The sequence below is a fragment of the Ascaphus truei genome, chromosome 4 (genome assembly GCF_040206685.1).
Source record: "Ascaphus truei isolate aAscTru1 chromosome 4, aAscTru1.hap1, whole genome shotgun sequence".
Lineage (NCBI taxonomy): Eukaryota > Metazoa > Chordata > Amphibia > Anura > Ascaphidae > Ascaphus > Ascaphus truei.
In genome coordinates, this window is record NC_134486.1 from 319,359,012 (window position 1) to 319,383,328 (window position 24,317).

The 24,317-nt window shown below is 44.3% G+C and overlaps 1 protein-coding gene across 2 annotated transcripts in view; it reads right to left on the reverse strand.

The window, feature by feature from the left end:
• The window catches only part of BCKDHB (branched chain keto acid dehydrogenase E1 subunit beta), a 262,858-nt gene that overhangs the window by 133,048 nt on the left and 105,493 nt on the right, over nucleotides 1-24,317 (reverse strand). For both annotated transcript variants that reach the window (XM_075597957.1, XM_075597956.1), the window contains exons 5-8: nucleotides 22,070-22,225; nucleotides 20,636-20,744; nucleotides 5,561-5,658; nucleotides 2,443-2,553 (exon numbers count right to left, since the gene is read on the reverse strand). In XM_075597957.1, the coding sequence (XP_075454072.1) occupies nucleotides 2,443-2,553; nucleotides 5,561-5,658; nucleotides 20,636-20,744; nucleotides 22,070-22,225 (474 nt within the window). The remainder of the gene's footprint in view (nucleotides 1-2,442; nucleotides 2,554-5,560; nucleotides 5,659-20,635; nucleotides 20,745-22,069; nucleotides 22,226-24,317) is intronic.

Sequence of the window (24,317 nt, forward strand, 5' to 3'; positions counted from 1 at the left end):
TACTAAGCATGCACTTCTTTAACCCAGGCTGTGCTGAAAAGGTGTATAATACGGCAGGCAGAAGCTTATAGGAGTCTATGTTAAAATAGTTAACAAGTAAAGACTGACACACTGTGTGCTCATTTGTATGTCATTACCCAGAATCCCTGGCTGCAATGGAAGCACTGTTTGCCAAGAGATAATTGTGGCAGTGAAGGGGCACCCAAGCCAATATTAAAAAGTATTATGCCCAGCTGGGTGCCCCATAGCCATATTGGGGAATTGTAGATTGCCAGCTCTGCAACCCAGTAATGGCAGGAACACTGTGATTTTAATAAAAAAAATGTATGTGTCTCCCCCACCAGGTATAAGGTGGAGAGAATAATGTCATTACTAAATGTAATGTATATCCGTAGCAGTGTCTCCTTGTAAACCGCGCAAAGGAAAAATTGTTTTAAAACCCAGCAGCTCGCAGCATAGCGAGCGGCGTGTAGCTAACTTCTGCTAGGAAGCTCCTAGTGCACTGAGAATTGCTGTGAGCGCTGGTTGGGTAAAATCATGGAAAAGTTTATAGCGCAATTTTTACAAAGTTATATAAAAATTGATGAATGAAAGTGCCCCTATTTTAATTGTTCCAACAGTATAGGCATAAGTGGATTTTCATTCAGACGGCCGGAACAGAGGAAACACTGAATTTGTAATCACTGTACTTTAGAAAAGTATTGCAGGAAACTCCTGCAAGGTAACGGCGCATAATCAGCCATGGACTTCTAAAGCATCCCGCTGGTTCGATCCCGGGATGTCTGGAAAAAGTCCATAGTTGAAAGGCTCCCACTCAAAAGAGTGTTAAGTGGGGAGGGGTAATTCAAGTATCCCCATCTTAGTAATGTCTGGGCAAATGGGCCAGATGTCCAGACAGCTCAGAGAAAATGTCGCCAGGTAAGGGGGCTGGGTCGGGTATGCCAAGCGGCAAAAGGTGCGAGGTTCGCACATGCCCTTAGCAAACTAAGAAGCCCTCTGCCAGGTTTTGCAAAGTATTGGCAGCTCTGGGATAGGTGGGGAATATTATTCCCATGGAGTAGACTGGCTGCACGGGTTAAGTATAGGACTGTTTAGTGCATAAGAATCCCTGCAGCCCATCGGGAACCAGTTCCATCTAAGCTTGACGTTAAACTTTTTACCATCGTAACCCAAGTCAAGAGTTCGTAAGAACTAAGAATTCCAGAACAAATTCTACAGCGGTAGAACGAAGAAAGCAGCTCCGGCGGAGAAACAGCGGTTGCGAATGGCGCCACTGTCCAAAGACAGTTTTCGGTTCTGTTTGTGCACAACTCCCGCTCCTGGGAAATTGTGCCTAGAGACTGTATTTCTAAAGATTTCGTTTTGGCAATAGAAGATTTCGTTTTACCCCATCCCAGTAAGTGTATTTCAAGTGGTTTTTGTAAACCAATGTGTGTATGTTCATTTCTGTAAATAAATCACAATTTATTTTATCTCTTGCTTTGCTCAATCAAAGGATCCGGGTATTAAGGTGTTAAAAGTGGTGGGTTGCAGACCTGTCAGACATGCAAATGTACCCACAAGTGCTACTTCTATTTACCGTACACTGTACGGCAGAGGGTTTGCATCACTTTTTTTTACCTACCATAACTTATTAGACATTAAAAAAGTTAAGATAATTTGGAAAACATGCTTTTTAACGAATTCAGCGGTCTAGTGTTTTCCCGCTGAAAAATCATTCCTCAAACATCAGCTATTTACAGCTATTTTAACTGGTCAATAAGCCATATCCCCAATCTGGCCAGTCTGTTCTTCATCATCACTTGTTGACTGCTCTGTCATATAGTTTGTTCCAAAAATTGTAAGTGAAATGAAAAACCACTGCACACTTTGGTAAGCTTCACTATTATGTTCCACTCTTTCTGGTTTGATGCCGTGTTGTTACAGATGCAGCGGCCGTTATTCGAAAACTTCACGCGTTGTATACCTCGGAATACCCATGTCATGGCGCGTGATTTCTTCCAACCTTCCCGCCCCATCCCACCTTAAGACGCGAGTGCAGAAAATTGCATTTTAGTGTTAAACAGTGTTAAACACTGAAATTGACACAGTAGCACAGTACTGTACACATTACAATGCATTAATTTCTGCGACGTATATGAAACAGAATCAATGAAATTCAAACAAAGCAACCGCGATAAACACGTGTGCTTGGAGCGATTTGCAGCATTAATGCCGCGTGGAGTACAGCAGTGCACACGAAAACAGCTCCATGATTTGTTCGAATAACGGCCGCTGCATCTGTACATATTCACCAGCTGTTCATTATAGCGAGTACCTGCACTCCATTTGAGAAATACCCCAAAAGATGAGGAAATTTATGTTTTCCCTTTTGGAAAAAAAAGGGAGTGACTCGTCACCACCTATTAAATCAAAGCTGGTTCAGTCATGTTGGTGACGTACCTTGCAAACAGTTTCTACATCCCACGGCAAAATGGTCCTCAAATCAATCACTTCGCAGGACAGGCCGAGCTTTTCTTGAGCCATGGTCGCAACTTCATAAAGCACATGAACCTAAAACAAAAGTTGACCAATTTGTAAGGGAAAAAGAAATAAAACGCTGTGGGGTCTTATCTATCATAGCTTCCCGGCTGCAAAACTGGGGCAAAAAGACTGCACAACATTTACCAGAGAAAGTGTATCTCCTTGAAAGAAATCGAAAAGGGAGTTTTCCTTTTGCAAAGCTGGTGCAATACTTTTCCCCCAATTTTGTCACCGGTAGACTTCAGTGAACAGACCCCATTAGAAACGTGGCGTGTAGATCAGCATACACAAAAACAAACTGCCCCACTTTAAAATGATCGAATATATTTTTTTTCCCCGTAAGGTCTTTGGAGCAGGGACGCCTTTACCTAATGCTGCTTTTATGTATGAAGCGCCGATTCCTATTATGTCATGTTATGCCATGTGTATTACTGCTTTATAGCGCTATGTACATGGATAGTGCTAACAAAATACAGTAGAAACACATATATATATATATATATATATTGCAAGAGGGAAAAAGAGCCCAAAATAAAGCACTCTAGTTTGCCTGGCAGTACAAATACACAAAATTTTATTGAAGGTTGTCACAGAACATAAGTTTAAAATACAAAACACAGAAAGTACCTGACAGGGTGGAATTAGTACAGCTAACTGCAGATAGAGAATGGTTGCTAAATAGCGTGGAAAATACAGAGACAGCAATACACTTCTATCTCCCTTAAATCTGGGATAAATACAGAGTAATGCAGTGTCAGTAAGACTCAATGTACAGCACACATGTTATAGTCAAAATTGCACACCATAATCTGCAGCAGCAAAATCCACGCTATTTAGCCACCATTCTCTATCTGCAGTTAGCTGTACTAATTCCACCCTGTCAGGTACTTTAGAGCATTTATTCTGTTCATTCAGACCTTTGTATTGTCCATTATGGGACACTCTGGTTCGAGGATAAAACAAGTTTTGCTATATAGGGGGTCCATGCCTTATTTTAAAACTTTCTGTGTTTTGTATTTTAAACTTATGTTCTGTGACAACCTTCAATAAAATTTTGTGTATTTGTACTGCCAGGCAAACTAGAGTGCTTTATTTTGGGCTCTTTTTCCCTCTTGCAATATTATATGCCCTTATAGCACCACCGACAGATTATTATATTTAGATTTACCTTGTTGTTTTTTTAGTTGCCTTAACTTGTCTTATGGATGCGGGGTCATCTCTTTTTCTCACAACATTATATATATATATATATATATATATATATATATATATATATATATATATATATACACACACACACACACACACACACACACACATCTTGTACCTTTTTCTTTGGCTATTCAGTCAGGTGTTACACCTTGGCAAGATTACTGCCTTTGTGTGTTTACCGTTAACTGATCCTTGTTTATCTTTGCCCTACATGTATACAGATTGTTATGAGAGCCGATTAATATTAGCTCTCGTCTGCTCCTCCTATTATACCTAGTGGGCTCATCTGTACACGAAAAGCACATGCTGTGTACCTATCTGAAGTGACCTATAGTGACCACGTTCCTTGTGTACCTATCTGCAGTGACCTATAGTGACCACGTTCCTATAGATTTATTTTTGAGTATACATACTATCTTAATATAGTTCTCAATTGTAGCGTGGTCGTGGGAGAAGTTCGTCTAGGAATTCCCTTCCTCCTAATAGGCTCAACTCCTATTTTTGCCGGGCTATCCAGCCTAAGTTATCACCCTACCCATTTTGGGGTTGGTAATTTTTGCTATATACTACACTTCTATTGCATGAAGCTTGGGTTCTCAATTGAGAGTTTTTTAACACCCTATGTTTTAAAATTTGTACTAATAAAAGAGAGCGCAAGATAGGGTTGGGAGAGAGAGTGCGAGAGAGGGTTGGGAGAGAGAGTGCGAGAGTGAGAGAGTTGGGAGAGAGAGAGCGCGAGAAAGAGTTGGGAGAGAGCGAGAGAGGGTTGGGAGAGAGAGAGAGAGCGAGACAGGGTTGGGAGAGAGCGAGAGAGGGTTGGGGAGAGAGCGAGAGTGGGTTGGGGAGAGAGCGAGAGTGTGTTGGGAGAGAGAGCGAGACAGCAAGAAAGGGATGGGAGAGAGAAAGACAGGGTTGGGAGAGAGCGAGAGAGGGTTGGGAGAGAGAGAGAGAGCGAGACAGGGTTGGGAGAGAGCGAGAGAGGGTTGGGGAGAGAGCGAGAGTGGGTTGGGGAGAGAGCGAGAGTGTGTTGGGAGAGAGAGCGAGACAGCAAGAAAGGGATGGGAGAGAGAAAGACAGGGTTGGGAGAGAGCGAAAGCGAGCGGGTTGAGAGCGGGTTGAGAGAGAGGGGGGGTTGAGAGAGAGAGAGGGGGTTGAGAGAGAGAAAGGGTTGAGAGAGAGAAAGGGTTGAGAGAGAGAAAGGGTTGAGAGAGAGAAAGGGTTGAGAGAGAGAAAGGGTTGAGAGAGAGAAAGGGTTGAGAGAGAGAAAGGGTTGAGAGAGAGAAAGGGTTGAGAGACGGTTGAGAGAGAGACGGTTGAGAGAGAGACGGTTGAGAGAGAGACGGTTGAGAGAGAGACGGTTGAGAGAGAGACGGTTGAGAGAGAGACGGTTGAGAGCGAGAGAGAGAGCGAGAGCGAGAGAGAGAGAGAGAGAGAGAGAGAGGGTTGAGAGAGAGCGATGGGAGAGAGGGAGAGAAAGAAATGTTATGGATGGCCAATTTTACAGGTGTTCATGCAGCGACACCAAAAATATGTAGTTTATTCAGCAGATTGGTGCAGATGAAAAAGCAATGTTCCGCATCACATGACCCTTTCTCAAGCTGGACATAATGCTTTTTCATTTGCACCCATCTCACATCTTTTTGGCACCATAGTTACCATGAATAGTTAGTTTTTGGTGTGCTAATCCTTTACGTATATACTTTGATCTCGTTTGACAGACTAATATGGGGTTTAGTCCTGTGTATCACAGCCCTGTACAAGTGTTCTATTTTCTGCTTTAGATAGCTTTGGCCAAAAGCAAGGTCATAAAAGTAGGCGTACTGACCTGAGTACCCCAGGCAAGAAGAGTAACGTCACTTCCGTCTTGTACCACCTCCGCCAGAGACAAGGGAATGTAATATGGCTCAACAGGAACCTGCTCCACTGTGAGGGAAAAAGAAATACATAAAATATACTGACTTATCTACTGTTACTTGGCAGCAATTTTCTGCTTTCTGAACTGATGCTGCAGTTTTGTACAATTGTATCTTCCAACTGAGACTAAATTAGCCTCTTCCATACAGCAGGGGTTAAAGCAGCACCACTCCTTATAGCAGGGGTTAAAGCAGCACCACTCCTTATAGCAGGGGTTAAAGCAGCACCACTCCATACAGCACGGGTTAAAGCAGCACCACTCCATACAGCAGGGGTTAAAGCAGCACCACTCCTTATAGCAGGGGTTAAAGCAGCACCACTCCTTATAGCAGGGGTTAAAGCAGCACCACTCCATACAGCACGGGTTAAAGCAGCACCACTCCATACAGCAGGGGTTAAAGCAGCACCACTCCTTACAGCAGGGGTTAAAGCAGCACCACTCCTTACAGCAGGGGTTAAAGCAGCACCACTCCTTACAGCAGGGGTTAAAGCAGCACCACTCCTTACAGCAGGTTTTAAAGCAGCACCACTCCTTACAGCAGGGGTTAAAGCAGCACCACTCCTTACAGCAGGGGTTAAAGCAGCACCACTCCTTACAGCAGGTTTTAAAGCAGCACCACTCCTTACAGCAGGGGTTAAAGCAGCACCACTCCTTACAGCAGGGGTTAAAGCAGCACTACCCCCTCCATTAAGCACAACATGGTCACACCAAATTAACAATCTATGCCAAAAAACTACAACATCTAGAATGTTTACTTCACTCTCACAGATCATTAATTAAAAAAATAAAATAAATCACTACAAGGCAACTTTTTTTCATTTGATAATACTCCATTAAACAGTACCATATATAGAATGTTTTATTTAAGCGTGATTGCCTAATTTTGTGTTTTTAATATTGAGTTCATGCTTTTAATAAGAGAGGACATCATGCTTTTAAAATCTGTAAGGAGTCACATTTTCAGGGTTTGTTACAAATTCTGTCACACAATTTACAGTGACGCTGTGATTTTTAATAGTGTCTTTAGCTTAACTTGCCAAGTACATTTAAGACCATGTTTAAAAAGCTCAACTTTTCATTATGTCATCAATACTGAACATAGACATGAGTTTTTATTACCGTAGTTCCTCGATTCTAAGACGCATCTTTTTTCCCATTTTCACATGTCTGAAATTGGGATGCATCTTACAATCAATGTTTAAAAAAAAAAAGTCTGCAAGGGGGCGCTCCTGGGGCACTCAGCAGCAGCTCATCTCATACCACGGCTGCGATCATGTCCCCCCCTCAATCCTCCTCCCCGCAACTCCCGGTGAACTGCAGGAGGTGCAGAGGAGAGCAGCCGCAGCGGGAATCTTCAAAGCTCCCAGCAACAGCACGGCTCAGATCACGCCCCCCCCTCACCCCCCCCCAGCGACTCCTGGTGGGACCAAAACTGCAGGAGGTGCAGAGGGAGAGGAAAAAGATAGCGGAATACAAGTTAAGTATTACATGCCCGAAAGAATTACGTTGCTGACAAACCTAGTGCAGCTCCCATAGTGCTGAGCATAAAGTTGTGTTGGATTGTGGTGGAGTGGACTGTGGTGGAGTGGACTGTGGTGGAGTGGAGTGGAGTGCGGTGGAGTGTGGTGAAGTGTTGTGTGGTGGAGTGGAGTGTGGTGGAGTGGAGTGTGGTGTAGTGTTTAGTGGTGTAGTCACAGGAGACCAGGCTATTTACATCTTTTTACCAGGATCATTTATTGAGCAAAACAAGGTAATGAAATACATTTTAATTTATTCGCACAAATTCGTTTACACACAACGATACACAAAATACAGGGGAAAAAAGACACACTTACTTTGGGACTGGTGTTAAAAACTAGACTTTCCTAAGTGCAGGGAACTCTATAGAAGAGTTTTACCCTGACCGGGACTTACTGTAGCTCGGAATCTCCTGGAACCCAAATCAGAGTTCCACACGCCAGCGATATGTTCTCTGAGAACTTGGTCCCTCTTGATCATGAGTTACTCCAAATCCTCTGGAACTCAAATCAGCATGAAATCCCAGCCATTCCGCTATGTTCGATTTTGAGAACTTGGCCGCAGAAAGCTGGACTTGTCTCTGGCAGGCAGGCTTTTCAGGCATGAAATCAAAGCCGGTTGCTTTGCTATTCGCGAAGAAGCAACTTCGAAAAGCCCACCCGCGCTCTTACGACCGGAAAACTACAATCTGATTGGCTCACAGATTCTTATGATATTCTGAGTTCCATTCACAAAACTCAGCAACCAAATCAATGTGTGGGGAAATTCCCAAGCAACTAATCAGAGCCAAGTCGGCTACAAAAGCCGGGTCAGCGGGAAATCTAAAATAGCCAAGGGACATGCGCAAGTTTGCCACTTTCGACCCTAGTTATCTCAATGCCGCCCGCTGGGACAGGCTCCACCAGGTCTGGCAGAGCAAGTGGCAGCCCCGGACTACTGCCATTGATCACCTGACCTGGTACTTCGCCTTTCCCTGCTGACCAAATACAATTATCATCTCGGGAATCCTCTGACTACTTTGAACTCCGATGTCCAGCAGACTTACCGGAGCCTATGGGTTATCTCAGGCAGTCTGTTTGGACATCGGTTCCGAATGTAAAAACACATTACATTTAATAAAGTATATTTTAATACATTAAGGCATGTTTGTAATATACTTCTGAGTCTCTGGGTACAGAAGAAAGATGTTGTACTTTTATTTCTACCTGCCTTTTGGACACACGCTATCTTTTGGACTCAGTCTGGACTCTCAGAGTCCCTCCTCAGCCTTATATATGGTTGGGGCACCCACAAACACTACACTGGTTCTGGGTAATCTAGGCCTTATCTGGGGTACCCCCCTTAACCTAGGGATTCCATCATCTACAGGGATACCTATTCATCCCTGTGTCTCATTCTCCTTTCTGGGCTGTGCTGAAGCAGGGTACCCTAGTGGTGAGTCGTGCTTGCGTTTTCAAGGGGAGATATTGCCGGGACAATGTGCCTACATGTATCCGAGAATCAGCCATGATTCCCGGGAACATTTATAGGGGAACCGACAACTCCGGACCCCAATCTCCTAGGCACATTCTGTTAATGGATCCTCCGCAAAACCCCCCTTGAAACTCATACCCCAGCAATCCCTGCTCGCTGGCATGCCTGGAAAGGGATAAACTCGAAAAATACTTTTATTACAGGTAATACATTTGCATGGTACAATGTTACTGGGCCGAAGAGCTAACTCTCTTGGACACTTATAGATGGATCAGGGGTAACAAAACGGGCTTAACTTTTATTTGAGAGCCTGGTTACCGCCTACCGTCACAGGTGTGGTGTACATTTAATGTAATTTCTTAGAATTGACTGTGTCTTAGAATCGAGGAAATATAGTAAAAGACTTTCCTGCAAGAGACAGGGCATTGTTCATTATTTCCTGCACAGTGGGTTATAACTTGTGTTCTGATAAGTGAGTTTTTTTTTTTTTACCAGGAATAGGGTGACCATATTTTTCCCAGGACAAATGTCGCGCATGCGCGGCCTGGTTGCCGGACAAAAACTGGGACACTGGGAAAGGGGACAAAAAAATAGGATGTATGGTCACCCTAACCAGGAAGTAATAAATTCAGTGTCAGATTTCGCATTAGGCTCAGGCCTAAGGCGGCAACTTTTGGGGGCAGCAAAAAGTTCCGGCCCCATATCATTTTGCCGCGCTCGAGTCTATATCGTACCTACAGTAATGGGAAGGTACTTGCCTGTGCCGGTCGCCTCCTTTTTGCCGCGCTCCTCCTCCTTTGGAATCCCAGCGTCAAATGATGCTGCGGACGTCCCCAACGTGACGTCACAACGTCAAATGAAGTCATGACGTCACGTTTCCATGGCAACACGCTGCCGTACGACGTCACTTTGGGTACGTCCACGGAGTCATTTGACGCTGCGATTCCAAAGGACCAGGAGCGCGGCAGAAAAGAGGTGGCCAAATCAGGCAAGTGCCTAAGGGCGGGCAAATTTTGAAATCCGCAGCTGAATACATTTAGAGTTAACTCTCGTTTTCAAGTATGTCCAGGGCACAGAGTTATGATAACAATACATGGTTACATGAAATGATTGGTTGGTAGAATGGAGACTGAGGCATAAGGAGAGAGACAGAGGGAAGCAGCCGCATAAGCAGACCAAGCAGCATGCGATGAGGTACAGACTGTCACAATCTGTCTCCCCATTCATCATTTACCCCATCTCCACCTTTGATGCATCATCCTCTATGTTACTAACTTTAGTGAATACCACATTAGCGAGACATGTCACGTTAAGGCATTAACCCCTTTGGGAGCCCTATGACGTAGCCGCGACACCATGGTTCATGGTGATGAGCAGCAATACAGGTTTTATTTCTTTTTTTAGACCATTGGTGAGACCTGACCTAGAACCCAGTGTTTAATTCTGGAGACCAGATCCATGGAAGGACATTTATAACTTGAAACCAATGCAAAAAGGGGCTACTACGACGGTGCATGATCTACAGCAGAAGACTTATCAGGAAATGCTAAAGGATCTTCATATGTACAGCTTAGAGAGAGGGGATAGATATGATTGAAACTTTCAAATACATGTAGCCCCTTAACCCCCACCCTAAGTAGGATTTGGTCTGCTGCTAGTGTCTTTGGTGTAGAATGGTGCATACCTGTGAGGCAACAAGAGGGCTGAGCACTTCCGCGTTGGTGTGGTGTTCATCAGGACAGGATTTACAGGGTAACCTTTGTTAATGGTTGCAGCGCCTCCAGTCAGCGAGGATCCTCTGTGATAGTAGGATGGTCCAGGCTGACGCCTTTCTTTAGCTCAAGACAGTGAATCACACTTGCATATGGTTCCATGATATTTATTGCATTGGTTAAAATCGTACAACAGGTACTGCACCGACACACTTTATTCGAGCAAATACCCAGTATATACCTGGCAGATACCTGGAATGCGCCGCTCCTCACTTCTGACAAGCCCCGTTGCGTTTGCCTTCCCAGCCTGGGTTCATGCCTGGCTGACGGGCGGCTGATCTGTTAAATGATAATGATTAGGATTTAATAGGCTGCAATGCTTCGCGTGTCTACCAGATGGCATAAATTCATGAATTGTAATGCAGTATATATATATATACTGTGCAGTATTGCAGCCAGCGGGAATAAAATGCTTCAATCCCTGCTTGGAAAATACCTCAATGCACTCGGGCAGAAAACAGTCACAAACCTCAATACACCCGGGTATACCCGAATTCGTGGGACTAGCCGAGCTCGAATAAAGTGTGTCGCCAGTGTACATCCCTTTTCTTGCTTCCCCTAAGAAGGTCACTTCAAGGCTTGAGGCCCATCCAAGTTTCCTCCTGCAACCCCCTATGGGACCAGGGAAGTTGTTGCTCACTCCACAGGGGGAGGAAAGAGACACACCCACTTTTGGGAGAGAACCAGTATATATACCCTGGGGTTGGGCTTGTAACCCAGCCTCATAACAGGGCAGGTCTGATACTAACAGGTATCACATCTACACATATGACCCAGTCAGTACCTCCCCCAGGCTGACACTCTCTGGCTGTTGCTAAGCCTCCCTTAGATACAGTTACTGCATCTAAAGCTACGCTTATAGTGCTGGCGACGGTGATGTCAAGCTGCGGTCGCTAGAAAAATCAAATTGAGATGACTTCCAGCGATCGTGACCAAGCCGTCGCTTTATCGCGCCGTCCTTACTATAAGTGCATCTGTGCTGGTTCTGACAGACACCTCACCCTGTTCCACTTGATCCCCCAAAAACAAAGCCTTCCCCACAGATAGCACAGGTATAACAGGCATGTTATTACATTTGACATTGATGCTTGGGGCCACGGGATTCACCGGGCAGACAAGGTGAGGAGTCAGGGGTCTTACACTAGGAATTGGGTCGATATGGGCTATCGGGACAGAACGGGACGATTTGGGCAAAGTGGCCACTCTAATGTCTCTGAAGAGAACTTTTGGGAGTCTCCCCAGGAGGCTTAGTTGACCGCGGCCTCTAGCCTTCAGAAATAGTGCTTCAGCCATGGCTGCAGCGTCGAAAGAGTCCTTCGCTTACTTTGGCTCCCTGCAATGAAGGAAGAAGGTTCCACAGCGGGTCAGTCACAAACCGGAGAGGTAGCAGCAGCTGGTAAGCCCGGATGGCCAGACAACTTTGCGGCTTTCTCTTCTCCCAGTAGTGGAGCTGTAAGCAGCGTCGCTGTGCAGTCATCTGGGGTGGTGCCGAAATGGAATAGCAGGCAGTAGCACCAGCTGGCACTACCCTGTGGAACTCCCCTCCACTACCGGAATGTAGTCAGCAATGTGGGCGCTGTCCGTGCGCATCTCCCGGCTCCGACACAGGTACCGACGGATCGCGGTCTTCCCGGTCGACTCGGTTACAACCGCAAACACTTCTCTTGGTCTCTTTCTCTAGACTCCGGTCAGTAGAGATGGAGCCCAGAGTACCTGGAGGTAAGGTGGTGGTTCTTTGTTGCATTTCTCCCGCACTCGTAGGGACGGCATCACCAGAGGGTCGCCTGGAACTGGGCTGGAGGTAGGGTACTTTATAGGCAGCACACTGCACCGATATCTGCAGCTCTCCGCCGAAGCACCACAAAGCGTGCATATCCCCAGCATCAGGTACGTCCCATACTCATAAGTGACCACCATTACTCCACCAGGCACGTAATAAGCATCATCAAGATCCTCTGAGGTAGCTTCCATTTTGGAGGAGGTAAGGCAGCTCCGCACACACGTCAATATTGCTGTAAAGTACACGTGTATCTGGCTCCTCACATCCGGCTTGTTCCGTTGGGCACACCCAGCTCCTCCCCCTGGTGAACGAGATAGTCCAATCCTGGAGCAAGAAGCAGTTCGCGTTGATATCTCCATTCTGGATTCCACCAAAAGCGTGCAATTGCAAGCAACTATTACAAAAGGACCATACGGTTTACCAGGTGTGGCGAGAAACGCCATTTTGAGGTAGTACAATGCTATGCGGCTCCCCGCTCTCTGGAACCGCCATTTTGTGAGACTAGAATATTTGTGCAGCTCCCTTTATCTTCATGGGCCACATGGGTGGTCTGTGGGCAACCATCTCCCCGGTATCGCCTCAAGAAGGGTTCCCCGCTTGTCTGCTGTAATTACGTGGGTTCCATGCGCCCTGAGGGCCATCTGGAAGCGCCCCACTTTTACTTCATCAGTGCTTCGATGAGTGGGTGCACAGGGATCTCTGGCGAAGCCTCAGAGGCCCTGTCCCTTTTTCCTTTATTTGTGGGTACCACGCTCCCTGGAAAAGCTTTAGGGTTCGCCCCACTGTTCGGCTCATCTTTATTCCGATGAGAGTGCTCAGGGGTCCCGTCCCCAAACTGTATATTAACAAGTGTTCAGGAGGTTACCCCCTCCTTGGTGGCACTTCAGATAGCGGTTCCCCCCCCCCCCATTATTTCGGCATCGTTATGATGAATAGGGGTACAGGGTCCCTGGCAAAGCCTTAGGGGCCGTCCCCAACTGCTTTAATTACAGGGGTATTATGCTCCCTGCGAAGCCTCAGGGAACTGAATCCAGCGTATCCTCAGTGGATTGGCAGCAGGCTCCCTGGTGAAGCTTCAGGGAACTGCTCCCAATTCGCTTAGTGGTAGGGGAAGTATGTACCAGTCCACAAAGCACAAACCCACAAGTCCTGCTGCGGCAAAAACCTGTTCTGATGAGAATGCAATCTCAGCAGCGCCCATTTGTAGCCACTTCACCCCCACCTCAAGTGAGATTTGGTCTGCTACCAGTGTCTTTGGTGTAGAATGGTGCATACCTGTGAGGCAACAGGAGGGCTGAGCACTTCCACGTTTGTGTGGTGTTCATCAGGACAGGGTTTACAGGGTACCTTTGTCCAGTAAGCGAGGATAGTAGGATGGTCCAGACTGACATTTCTTTAGCCCAAGACAGTGAATCCCACTTGCATATAGTTCCATGGTATGTATTGCATTGGTTAAGATCTTACAACAGGTACATCCCTTTTCTTGCTTCCCCTTAGGTCACTTCAAGGCTTGAGGACCATCCAAGTTTGCTCCTGCATGATGCTCCTCATGCATCCTCCTATGGGACTAAAGAAGTTGTCGCTCACTCCACAGGGGGAGGAAAGAGACACACCAACTTTTGGGAGAGAGCCAGGGGGGAGATACCCTGGGGTTGGGCTTGTAACCCTGACCCATAACAGGGCAGGACTGATACTGACAGGTATTCACATCTACACATATGACCCACCCAGTACCTCCCCCAGGCTGACACTCTCTGGCTGTTGCTAGGCCCGCACCTTACATTTGGTTACTGAATCTAAAGCTGCAATGACAACTAGGACCACAGAGGAATTACCCTCCCAGTGCTTGAGCCTAGAAGGACTTATACTGTTAGGGACCAAAGGAAAAGGTAGCGGCCGGAGGCTAGGCCACATACATAAACGGTTTTAATAAAATACAAAAGGAAACTATACTTCAGAGAAGTGCTAGAACAAGAGGTCATGCTCTGAAGCATGGAGGGTGGCAGGCTGAGAGGAACTACCTATTCACAGAAAAGGTGGTGGATGCGTGGAATAGCCTTCCAATAGAGGTGGTATGGGCCAATACAGTAGGATCATTCAAACATACTTGGGATAGACCTACGGTTATCCTAAATTTAAAAAAAAAGGCAAGGATTAAATCGGGTCTGAGGTTTAACAGCAGATAGGAAATTGGGCAGACTTGGTGGGCCAAGTGGTTCTCATTTGCCATCAAAGTCTATGTTTCTATGGTACAAATTGTCCCATCACCACATTGTGATGTACCCATTGTGCACATAGAATAGATGTTTTTCAAAACGAACAGAATAGGACCACTAATGTATAAAAACATATGGATGTTAAAACTAGAATGTTTGTCAAATTCACACAAAACCAAATCTGCTGGCTTTATTGAAACTGCATTTCATTATCCTACGAATAGATACTTAAAATGCACATGGCTGTAACGATAATGGAAATCCTGATCGAAATAGAACATAAGCTTTTGGTGTTCCAGTCTTACCTCTTTTGTCACTATAGCAACTATTGAATACAATTATATTCATCCATACATCACTTATTGTAGCACATTTGACATGCAGTAAGCTAAATAGAAAAGGGCAAAAGACATCACAGAAGGTTCTCCATTACCCGTCTAAGCTTGAGTATGTCAAGGTGACTCATTTTTCCATCAAGATTCCTTATCATTGTGTACTCTTTGACAGGAAAGGGAAATGCATAATGAGTAATGTAGTTCTGTGGTGAGAGATTGATCGATGCTAATTTTAATTCAGTGTTCTCAACTGTTCAGTACATCTGTGAAACCTTGAGATATCATTAATTCCTATGGTGGCAAGGAAAAAACAATGATATTCTTCGTAATTTTATATTCTTGAGTAGGGAAAAATGGTCACAGAAAGGCACTCTGGAGTATAACGTGCTTGAATGGTTTAGCAGGTGGGAGCTTCTGGGTAATGGAGAAGATATAGGGGTTATCTGGTCACTTGCTAATCTGGCACAAAATATTAAGAGTCGGCCGTTATGTACCTTGTGCTGATGTATATTGATATGGGAGTCTCCCCTCAATCACATGGTATCCATATACTTTAATCAGGCTGCACTTATTGCTCAGAACTGCTACTGAAGTGCCTTAGACTCAATCATTCAGAGTGAAAGAGAAAACTTGCCACTCAGGTAATAAAATTACTTTATTGTAATATTGTGACACCTTCTTGGAGTTGATCGTTCGGCAAAGATTGCAGGAGGTAGACTTCTTTTTTGGGGGACAGGATGAATCTGACTTGTTGGTGGTTGGAGACATTTTCGTCGATGGTGTGCAAATTTGGGGTACATTTGGCTGTCAAAATAATGGGGATTGAGATGGACACTTGTCAAAATGGAATATATGCTCCCTTGGAGGAGCTTAGGGCCCTTATGGAGATGCTGGAGATTTTCTTGTCCATTGGAAAAGTATGTTTGTCAGTTCCAGTCCCTCTTGAGTCATCCAAGAGATATTGATGGGGAAAGTATTTTCGAGATGCCCATCAGCGGCGACAACAGGGGACGAGTGCTTGCACCATATTTATTGAAGTGACATACGGCACATGTAAGACCTGGGCAAGTTTTTTGAGTTCCTATATATTTGTTAGAACTCTCTGAAGGGGCTGTGCAGTATCTAATAGGGAGCTTCAGCTATTTACAGATGCAGTGGGGTCGATAGGCCTTGGGGCTTACTTTCAGGGGCATTGTGTGCTAAACAGTGGTTGCAGGCTTGGTTGTCGCGGTTAAATTGTGGGGGGGGGTCCGCCTTGCTAATTGGGACATCATTTCTTGGACAGATAAGCTGAGGGAGGGGGAGTGGAGGCAGTAAATGGCTTTAGGGCCTCGGTCACCTCCTGTGGTAGCACTGCTGTGAACACTGGTTCTATGGTGTTTGGGTGAAAACATGTTTAAGGGTAAAGCCTGTGGGTATTGTGTTTTGCTTTTGTCGCAGAGGCAGTTGTTTGTTAATTGTAGTATAACCTTACCAGACGGGGTTTTGTGTATATAGCAATGCCTGTTTTGGGCATTTATTGGTGTGAGAGCAGGTCTCAATGAGAGGTGGATTAGTGTGGCTACCCCCTGACCAAGTGTCCCACGTGACATGAAACGCGCAGGAGAGCCATTACATGCTGGGAATTACGTTACGACGCAATACGCCCAGCAGCGTTCACACCAGTGCAGGAACTTCCACACGGAGATGCCGGTTTAGAACTTCCCCTCAGCACAAGTCAACTGCGATCCGGAGAGGGGAATTTGCCTAGACTGCGGACGTTCCTGTTGTGTTATTACCAGTTTTGGTGTACTCGGATCTACATGATCCTCTTTTATTGTGTCTTGTACTTGGTATTTTATGTCCTTATAAATTGAATATATTTAGCATTTTTAGTGATTATCTCCTCTTTTCTGCGCCCCCCTTCTATTTGTTTATGTGTATGCGAGTGTTCTCTAGCCCCCCTGATCACGGGAGACGGGGAACAGCACTGAAGAGGGATAAAAGGAAATTCGTGGCGGCCAGCGCGCGCTTAACTTTCTACTTCAATGAGAGGTGGATACCTGGGGCTCATCATCGCAGCTCTGATCCTGTTGGGCCTGAAAGTACCTCGTTGCTCACAAGGTGCCTTGTTGAAAGCTTTCTGGAGGTGTGTGGTACAAGTCATTAAAATATACATTGCCCATCCACTTACCATATTTCCCAGGTATGCTCCTTTTTGTGCACAGGTGTCTCTCCCAAGTTATTTCAAGGTGGGTTTGGGGGATATATACAGCATGTGGGACTACTAAAATAGGTCTCTCTTTCTCGCTCACATTTTTCAGGGTCTAGAATTGAATTCCCACCAAATGCAGCGGAGGCAGAAACGGACTGTTTGCCAGAACTGTGGACCATGCTGATGTCACAGTCAGGGACTTGGCAGGCTTGGGCGGTGTGGTTTGGGCCTATGGGAACCTACCTGGAGGTGTGCATGCTAGCAGCATTATTAGCATCTGACCCATGTTTGGGCTGTCTCCTTAGAAACCCTAGCTTACTGGAAAAACTGTGCGCTTTTTCAACTGCACACATGCACACTACAACGAGATCAGGATACCATGATAATCAGATACTATAAAGAATCCGGGTGTGACACACATGCTCACTGCCCCTGACGAATCTCCCTTGCAGGAGGGAAACGTACGACGGGCTGGGCTCCTAGCATTATGCTTTCATTATAGAGTATTGTTGAATCTGCATTAGATTTTATGGGTGGGAGCCGAATATAGCTGTAGGGACTAGCAAGAGGGATATCTAAAATCAGGTTAGAGCTCAGTGTAGCCCCTGCTTGTTGGCACATATTTTACTAGCTTGGCATTTTTATTAATTTGCCTATCATTTTCCCTCCCTCATCAGGGTTTCCCATGCCTTGCTTAGCTAATATAGCTGGCTCTTTTCTATCATGCACTGTTGCTACCTTGTATGCAAACTCATACCATTTATATCATATATTCCTCAGCAATATTACAAAGAAACGCCCTTTCTTCTGTTGCTCGACTGCTAAATCTGTGACTCAGGCCCTCATTCTCTCCATTCTCGATTACTGTAACCTCCTTCTGACCGGTCTTCCTGCCTCTCACCTGTCTGCCCTACAATCTATCTTAGGCGCTGCTGCCAGAATACCTCTACTCTTTCCTAAATGTGTCTCAGATCACTCTCCTGGCTTCCTATCAAATCCTGCATCTTACACTCAATTCTCCTCCTCACTTTTAAAGCGTTATACTCCTCTGCCCCTCCTTAAATCTCAGCCCTAATTTCTCGCTATGCACCATCCAAACTCTTGCGTTCTGCTCAAGGATGTCTTCTCTCTATCCCATTTGTATCTAAAGCCCTCTCCTGCCTTAAACCTTTCTCACTGACTGTGCCACACCTCTGGAATGCCCTTCCCCTCAATACCCGACTAGCACCCTCTCTATCCACCTTTAAGACCCACCTTAAACACACTTGCTTAACGAAGCATATGAGTAGCACCGTGGATAATATTATACACGTGATACATAAAGCTTGGCCCCCTGCAGACGCATTTACCAGAATTCCCTTCTACTGTCTCTGTACGTTCTTCCTACCTACCAATTAGATCGTAAGCTCTTCGGAGCAGGGACTTCTCTTCCGAAATGTTACTTTTATGTCTGAAGCACTTATTCCCATGATCTGTTATTTGTATTATTTGTTATTTATACGATTGTCACGTGTATTACTACTATGAAGCCCTATGTACATTAATGGCACTATATATATATATATATATATATATATATATATATATATATATATATATATATATATATATATATATATATATATATATATATATAATATATATATATTATATTATATATAAATAAAGACAGACATACATACATACATACGACATGTATCTAAACTAGTGTAGCCATGCCTGGTTTGGGCTACCAGTCTGCCCTCCCTGTCATGCAAGCCATGGTAACAGTGCAGACAGTGACAGGACCAATCATGGGTTTTCCCCAAAGAGGCAGCTCCCTTGAGTGACAGGGGAGGAGGTGGGACAAGGCCTGTCTTATACCCAATCCTGGGTTCATACCTTGTACCTTCCTTCCACTGTACTTAAGGGGCCGCACCACTAAAAGTAGGCAGTGGTCTCTACCCTTGAGACAGGTAACACACAGCCTGCGCATTGGCATCTCCTGTTCCTCTTCCCCGTGGGCGAGAGTGAGTAATTACCATTCCCCTGGCCCTGCTAGAGGATCAGGGAAGAGTAAGGACTGCTTCAGGTTCCCTTGGCCTGGAGTGGAGTTCCAGGGACCATCCGGAGTTTGGAGGCCTGTATTGACCAAATATCAGTGTTATACTGTATATGCAGAGTAATAAACCGGTTCCAGTTAACTATAACTCCTGCCTGGTGTGCAATCTTTCTTCGGGGAGTGGAGTATGTTTCTTCTGTAGGAGATTGACTCCATATATCTGGAGCCTGCAGCAGATGGAGGCGTTGACCAGAGATAAATATTGGTAATGTACCACAGAAGCCTGTCCAGACATCTCCAATACCACCAGCAGACCACTCAGGATTTTCAATTACCCGGCCTATTAGCTTTAGATTTGATTCAGGTTTATCAATTACAGGCATACCCCGCATTAACGTACGCAATGGGACCGGAGCATGTATCTAAAGCGAAAATGTACTTAAAGTGAAGCACTACCTTTTTTCCCCTTATTGATGCATTAACTGTACTGCAATCGTCATATACGTACATAAATAATACATTTGTAACAGGCTCTGTCGTCTCCCTGCTTGCGCACAGCTTCGGTACAGGTAGGGAGTCGGTATTGCTGTTCAGGACGTGCTGACAGACGCATGCGTGAGCTGCCGTTTGCCTATTGGGCGATATGTCCTTACTCGCGAGTGTACTTAAAGTGAGTGTCCTTAAACCGGGGTATGCCTGTACTCTAAAGCTGATTGTTACTGATTAAGTATATCATACCACTTCACCCTTTATATATGTTTTAATTTCTGTTGTGAAGTTTATACAGTGATATATGTTTTAACCACACTTCTTAAACGCTATATTTTATGTTGTGGTGTGCACCAAGTGAATTCTTTGCCAGGAGCATTTCTTATATGCTCCTGGCATCTCTTTCCGTTGTATTCACTTTTTCACAGTTTTGCACTCACTAGTATCATTCCAATTATTTATCTTGGTCATCTTATTGCTCGATCAGTTGAATATCCACTTCCTTTTCCCCTATTAGTCTAAAGTGGAACTGCACCATTAAAGTGACTTTAAAGGCACTGGCAATAAGATATAGATTATTCTTCTGGGATCCTGCCCATGTACACATCAGGGCCTTGTCAGCCAGACTTCTTAGCAAGTACAAAAGCACGGTCAGCACTGGATTTCAGCCAAATCTAGTGCCAATGTGTTAAGACTCATACTCATGAGTTATCAACACTGCCTATTACAGTTTACCGAGATTAGTCCATAAGATTACTATCTGCTTCCAGTTGAGAAAATGCGATTGAATTACTGCAGAGAACGCAGCTATGTACATTGAACTGCTGTAAGTGCTGCTGAAGGTAGAGCTCATAATAATGAAAAAAATACAACACATGCTAAGACAGAAGAGCCAGCACATGTTCAAATTAAAACAAAACAGTGAAATGGAGTCTCAATTTACCAGAGAGTAGAAATGACTAAATCTATGTAGACACAGCCAAAGAAAACAGGTAAAAGCCAAGGCAAGAACTGATGGCCAAAGCATACAATTGTTGCTTTAATTTAAACCATTTGCTGTGACAAGGCCTGCCATGCATTGCAAAGGGGCTTAGCCAAACCTTTTGTCATGTACAGCCAAAATATATCAATGCAGCCACATGCATACAGACAGAACCATTACATTACCTGCTGCTCTGTACAGTATCTTGGGCTCAAAGAAAATACAGGGGTTTGTATCTTCTATACAGGAAAGCAGCAAGCCTTTGGTCTGGATTGGACTTCGGGGGATGACTACCTGCAAAAAAATGTTACAATATCTTCACTTTCACCAACACAGAAGTGGTTGACAGATGACTGTAAATCATTGAACCTACTTGATGTATACCAGCTTCAGTGCATGACCCCTGAAAGGTGCATACCGGGTTGTAATTTTCACACTTTGTTAAAGGAGAGAACCCTGACTACCAAGGCAGCATTTGTTATAAAACAAATGCCATATTTCTTGTGCTAGGACTCACAAAAGTAGCAGGCAATTAGGGATGGAGGAAAATGTGTTTCATGCTTTCCCACATACAGTAAGCTTCTGTTTTGACAATAATTAGATGGCCCTAGATGGTCGAATCAGAGATGCTTTGCAAATATATCTCTACTTACTAAATAATAGTGAGAATGTATATAGACTTCCAGCCTCCAAAGTGTATTCCCCTTTGTCAAAATAAACGAGTAGTCTGATGGTGGTAGTAGCAGATGTTATGGCTTCATTTATAACCCACTTCGAGGGGGACATATGTCGCCTTTTGTATTATGTTCCTTCTCGGAAACTGCCGCTCTAACTGCTTAAGTATTAAAAGTGAAAGCTGTCATAATCATGTAAACATTGCATTGTATATACCCAAATGTGCCAGCCAAGAAACATTTTAGGTAAATGGCTTAAGTCACAAAACGTCTCTAAAAGGACACAGCCCAATGATAAAAAAAAACACAGTTCTGTTTGGTTAAGGGAAGTACTGCACCGACACACTTTATTAGAGCAAATACCCGGTATGTACCTGGCAGATACCTGGAATGCGCCGCTCCTCACCTCTGACAAGCCCCGTTGCATTTGCCTTCCCAGCCTGGGTTCATGCCTGGCTGATGGGCGGCTGATCTGTTAAATGATAATGATTAGGATTTAATAGGCTGCAATGCTTCGCGTGTCTACCAGATGGCATAAATTCATGAATTGTAATGCAGTATATATATATATATACTGTGCAGTATTGCAGCCAGAGGGAATAAAATGCTTCAATCCCTGCCTGGAAAATAACTCAATGCACTCGGGCAGAAAACAGTCACAAACCTCAATACACCCGGGTATACCCGAATTCGTGGGACTAGCCGAGCTCGAATAAAGTGTGTCGCCAGTGTACAAATAAATAAATACATGAAGTATTCAAGCTTTAACGGATAGACAAGTCACTTTTATTGGTCTTGCTACCTTTAATGCCTGTATCTAAAACACACGTGGGAACGTCTACAGTCTAAAATGCCCTAATTCACATCTGCTATCTGAAAGTGGGCAAATAGGTGGCACGAATGTTTTAAATTAGTACAATTAAATGTATACGTTAACTTTAATACCTTAATTCCTGCACAGTGGGCAAAAAAGGCCTCGGGACTTTGGGAATGATAGAGAGCACCATGACCAACACAGCCCCATGGTGCTCTAATAGTCAGACGCCCACAATTGAAGAGGTCTCCAGATCGGTATCGATATTTAGCAGCTTCGTTTACAATCTGCAATTAAAAAATATATATGTATATACACACACACACACACACACACATACTAATAGAGATAGCAACTTTAATGGATCACCAACTAAAATTAGGGTTGGGTGGGGGCAGGGAGAGTTGAGTAGAGGTAAAACAACCCCTACAGATGTAGCAAGACTTACTGGCTTCTAGAACAGAGGCTACCTAGGCTCTTGTTAAGAGGGCATAGGTAGCCTCACTAGCACTGAAGTGATTAATGTCACGTTTATATACATGGAAATTAGTATTTTCCTATGCTTTTCATTTATAGGGGTGGGGGGCGGGGTTTATTGATTACATCTCCCACAGCCCTATTTGTCAAATGTAGCCAATATGGCTGTAAGCCATTCATGTAGGTGGAGGGTTATGACGGGTGTTGACGTGGGATGGAGGTATGGGGGTAGGTGTGCCATTGAAGGTGGTTTAGGATCCCGGGAGAGGGAGTTGCTGATAACCCCTTGTTTTCCATAGCGGTCATGAAGGCAATGTCAAACACGTCAAGGAATATAAGCCGCAACTGTTTAGCCACAACCATTCACCGCCGAGACATTTGGTTGCCAAGACAGTTACGTCGACGCATGTAATCTATCCCTTAACACCTACCCTAAAAACCCAAACCCATAACCCCTTACCCTAAAAACCCAACCCCCTAATCTTAATGTCAATGGTCTTGTCCTAGATGCAACACCTACCTCAGGGCCGAGATGGTCGCAGCCAACTGTCCCTTGGCAGCGGGTCTCTGTGAAATAGCCACAGAAAAAATGCTAATAGTCCCTTTCCGTTGCCAAGCACTACCTTACTAGCCTCTTTAGTATGCAATGGAATATAAATAGTCTAGTGTTTGTAGCCCTTAGTCACCATCTAAGGCTGTCTCACATTTTAATCTGGTCTGTAACTGTTTCATACGCCCATAACATATATTTTCTTTAACTGTGCATGCAATGTCTTGTATATAATGTATACCCTGTTCATTTATGTAACTATTTGTAACCATGTATTATTTGTCTTACCTCTGTGCCCAGGACATACTTGAAAACGAGAGGTAACTCTCAATGTATTACTTCCTGGTAAAATATTTTATAAATAATCTAGCCATGGGTTGCCTGTGACTAGCTGGTTACATGGCCTGCTATGATATTCATGTATTAGAAAGATGATCAAAAGTTAATTTCATTCACTTATCTACTCTGGTTATACTTGCTCCTCTCCAAGCCCCATTTAAGGGTGTTGATGGAAGTAATGTCAGGTTTAGGTATGACAAATAGTGGATATGGGATGCATATAGTTTAGCCTTTATTGACATCTCGGTAAAACTAATGGCTATTAAACATAACGCTACTGTTGTAATGGGAGCAATATTTGGTTTTAGCAAATGCTACTTTGATTACCAGGCAATAAATTAGACTAACTTAAAGTTTAAGAGGCTGAAGAAAATTCTCAATCAGGGCCTCAGAACTGCTGTTTTAAGTTACCTCACCGACAGGAATAACAAATCATTCACTTCCATGACAATAAATCTCTGTTTCTGCTGAAGTTTTGCTACTGAAAAATCAGGGACTTTGCTTTTTCAAATAAATCTTCAAACTTCCATAAAGTGATCATACCAAGAAACGACATGCGATTCCAAGTAAGCCAAAGAACATTTCGGTATTATAGTAGGTGTTTACATTCCTATGGCAGACTTGACTGTGTGGCATCCACTATGGCTCTTCTAGAAATGTTAATGGTTAACAGGAAGCCCCCCTGAGCAGCAAATTATACAACGTATTACTTCAAGTTTTCAACACCACATAGCTCATTCTGCCATTTTCACCCACAGCCCTGTTCCAGCCTTATTTTGCTACGGTGTATCTTCTTAATATTCAAAGAATACGGGGCTCCTATTTATCCTCCAGCAGGAAACAATCCTGTATCATAGCTTGCAAAATTATCCCTGTTTGAAGCCAAGCTCGGAATCATTTATCACATACAATATCCTAATACGAAAAGTAAAACTACAATATCCTGAAGAAAAAAAGGACAGACACAGAGAAAGGAAAGTCTCAGTTTTTACAATTTTTTTAAAACATTTTGC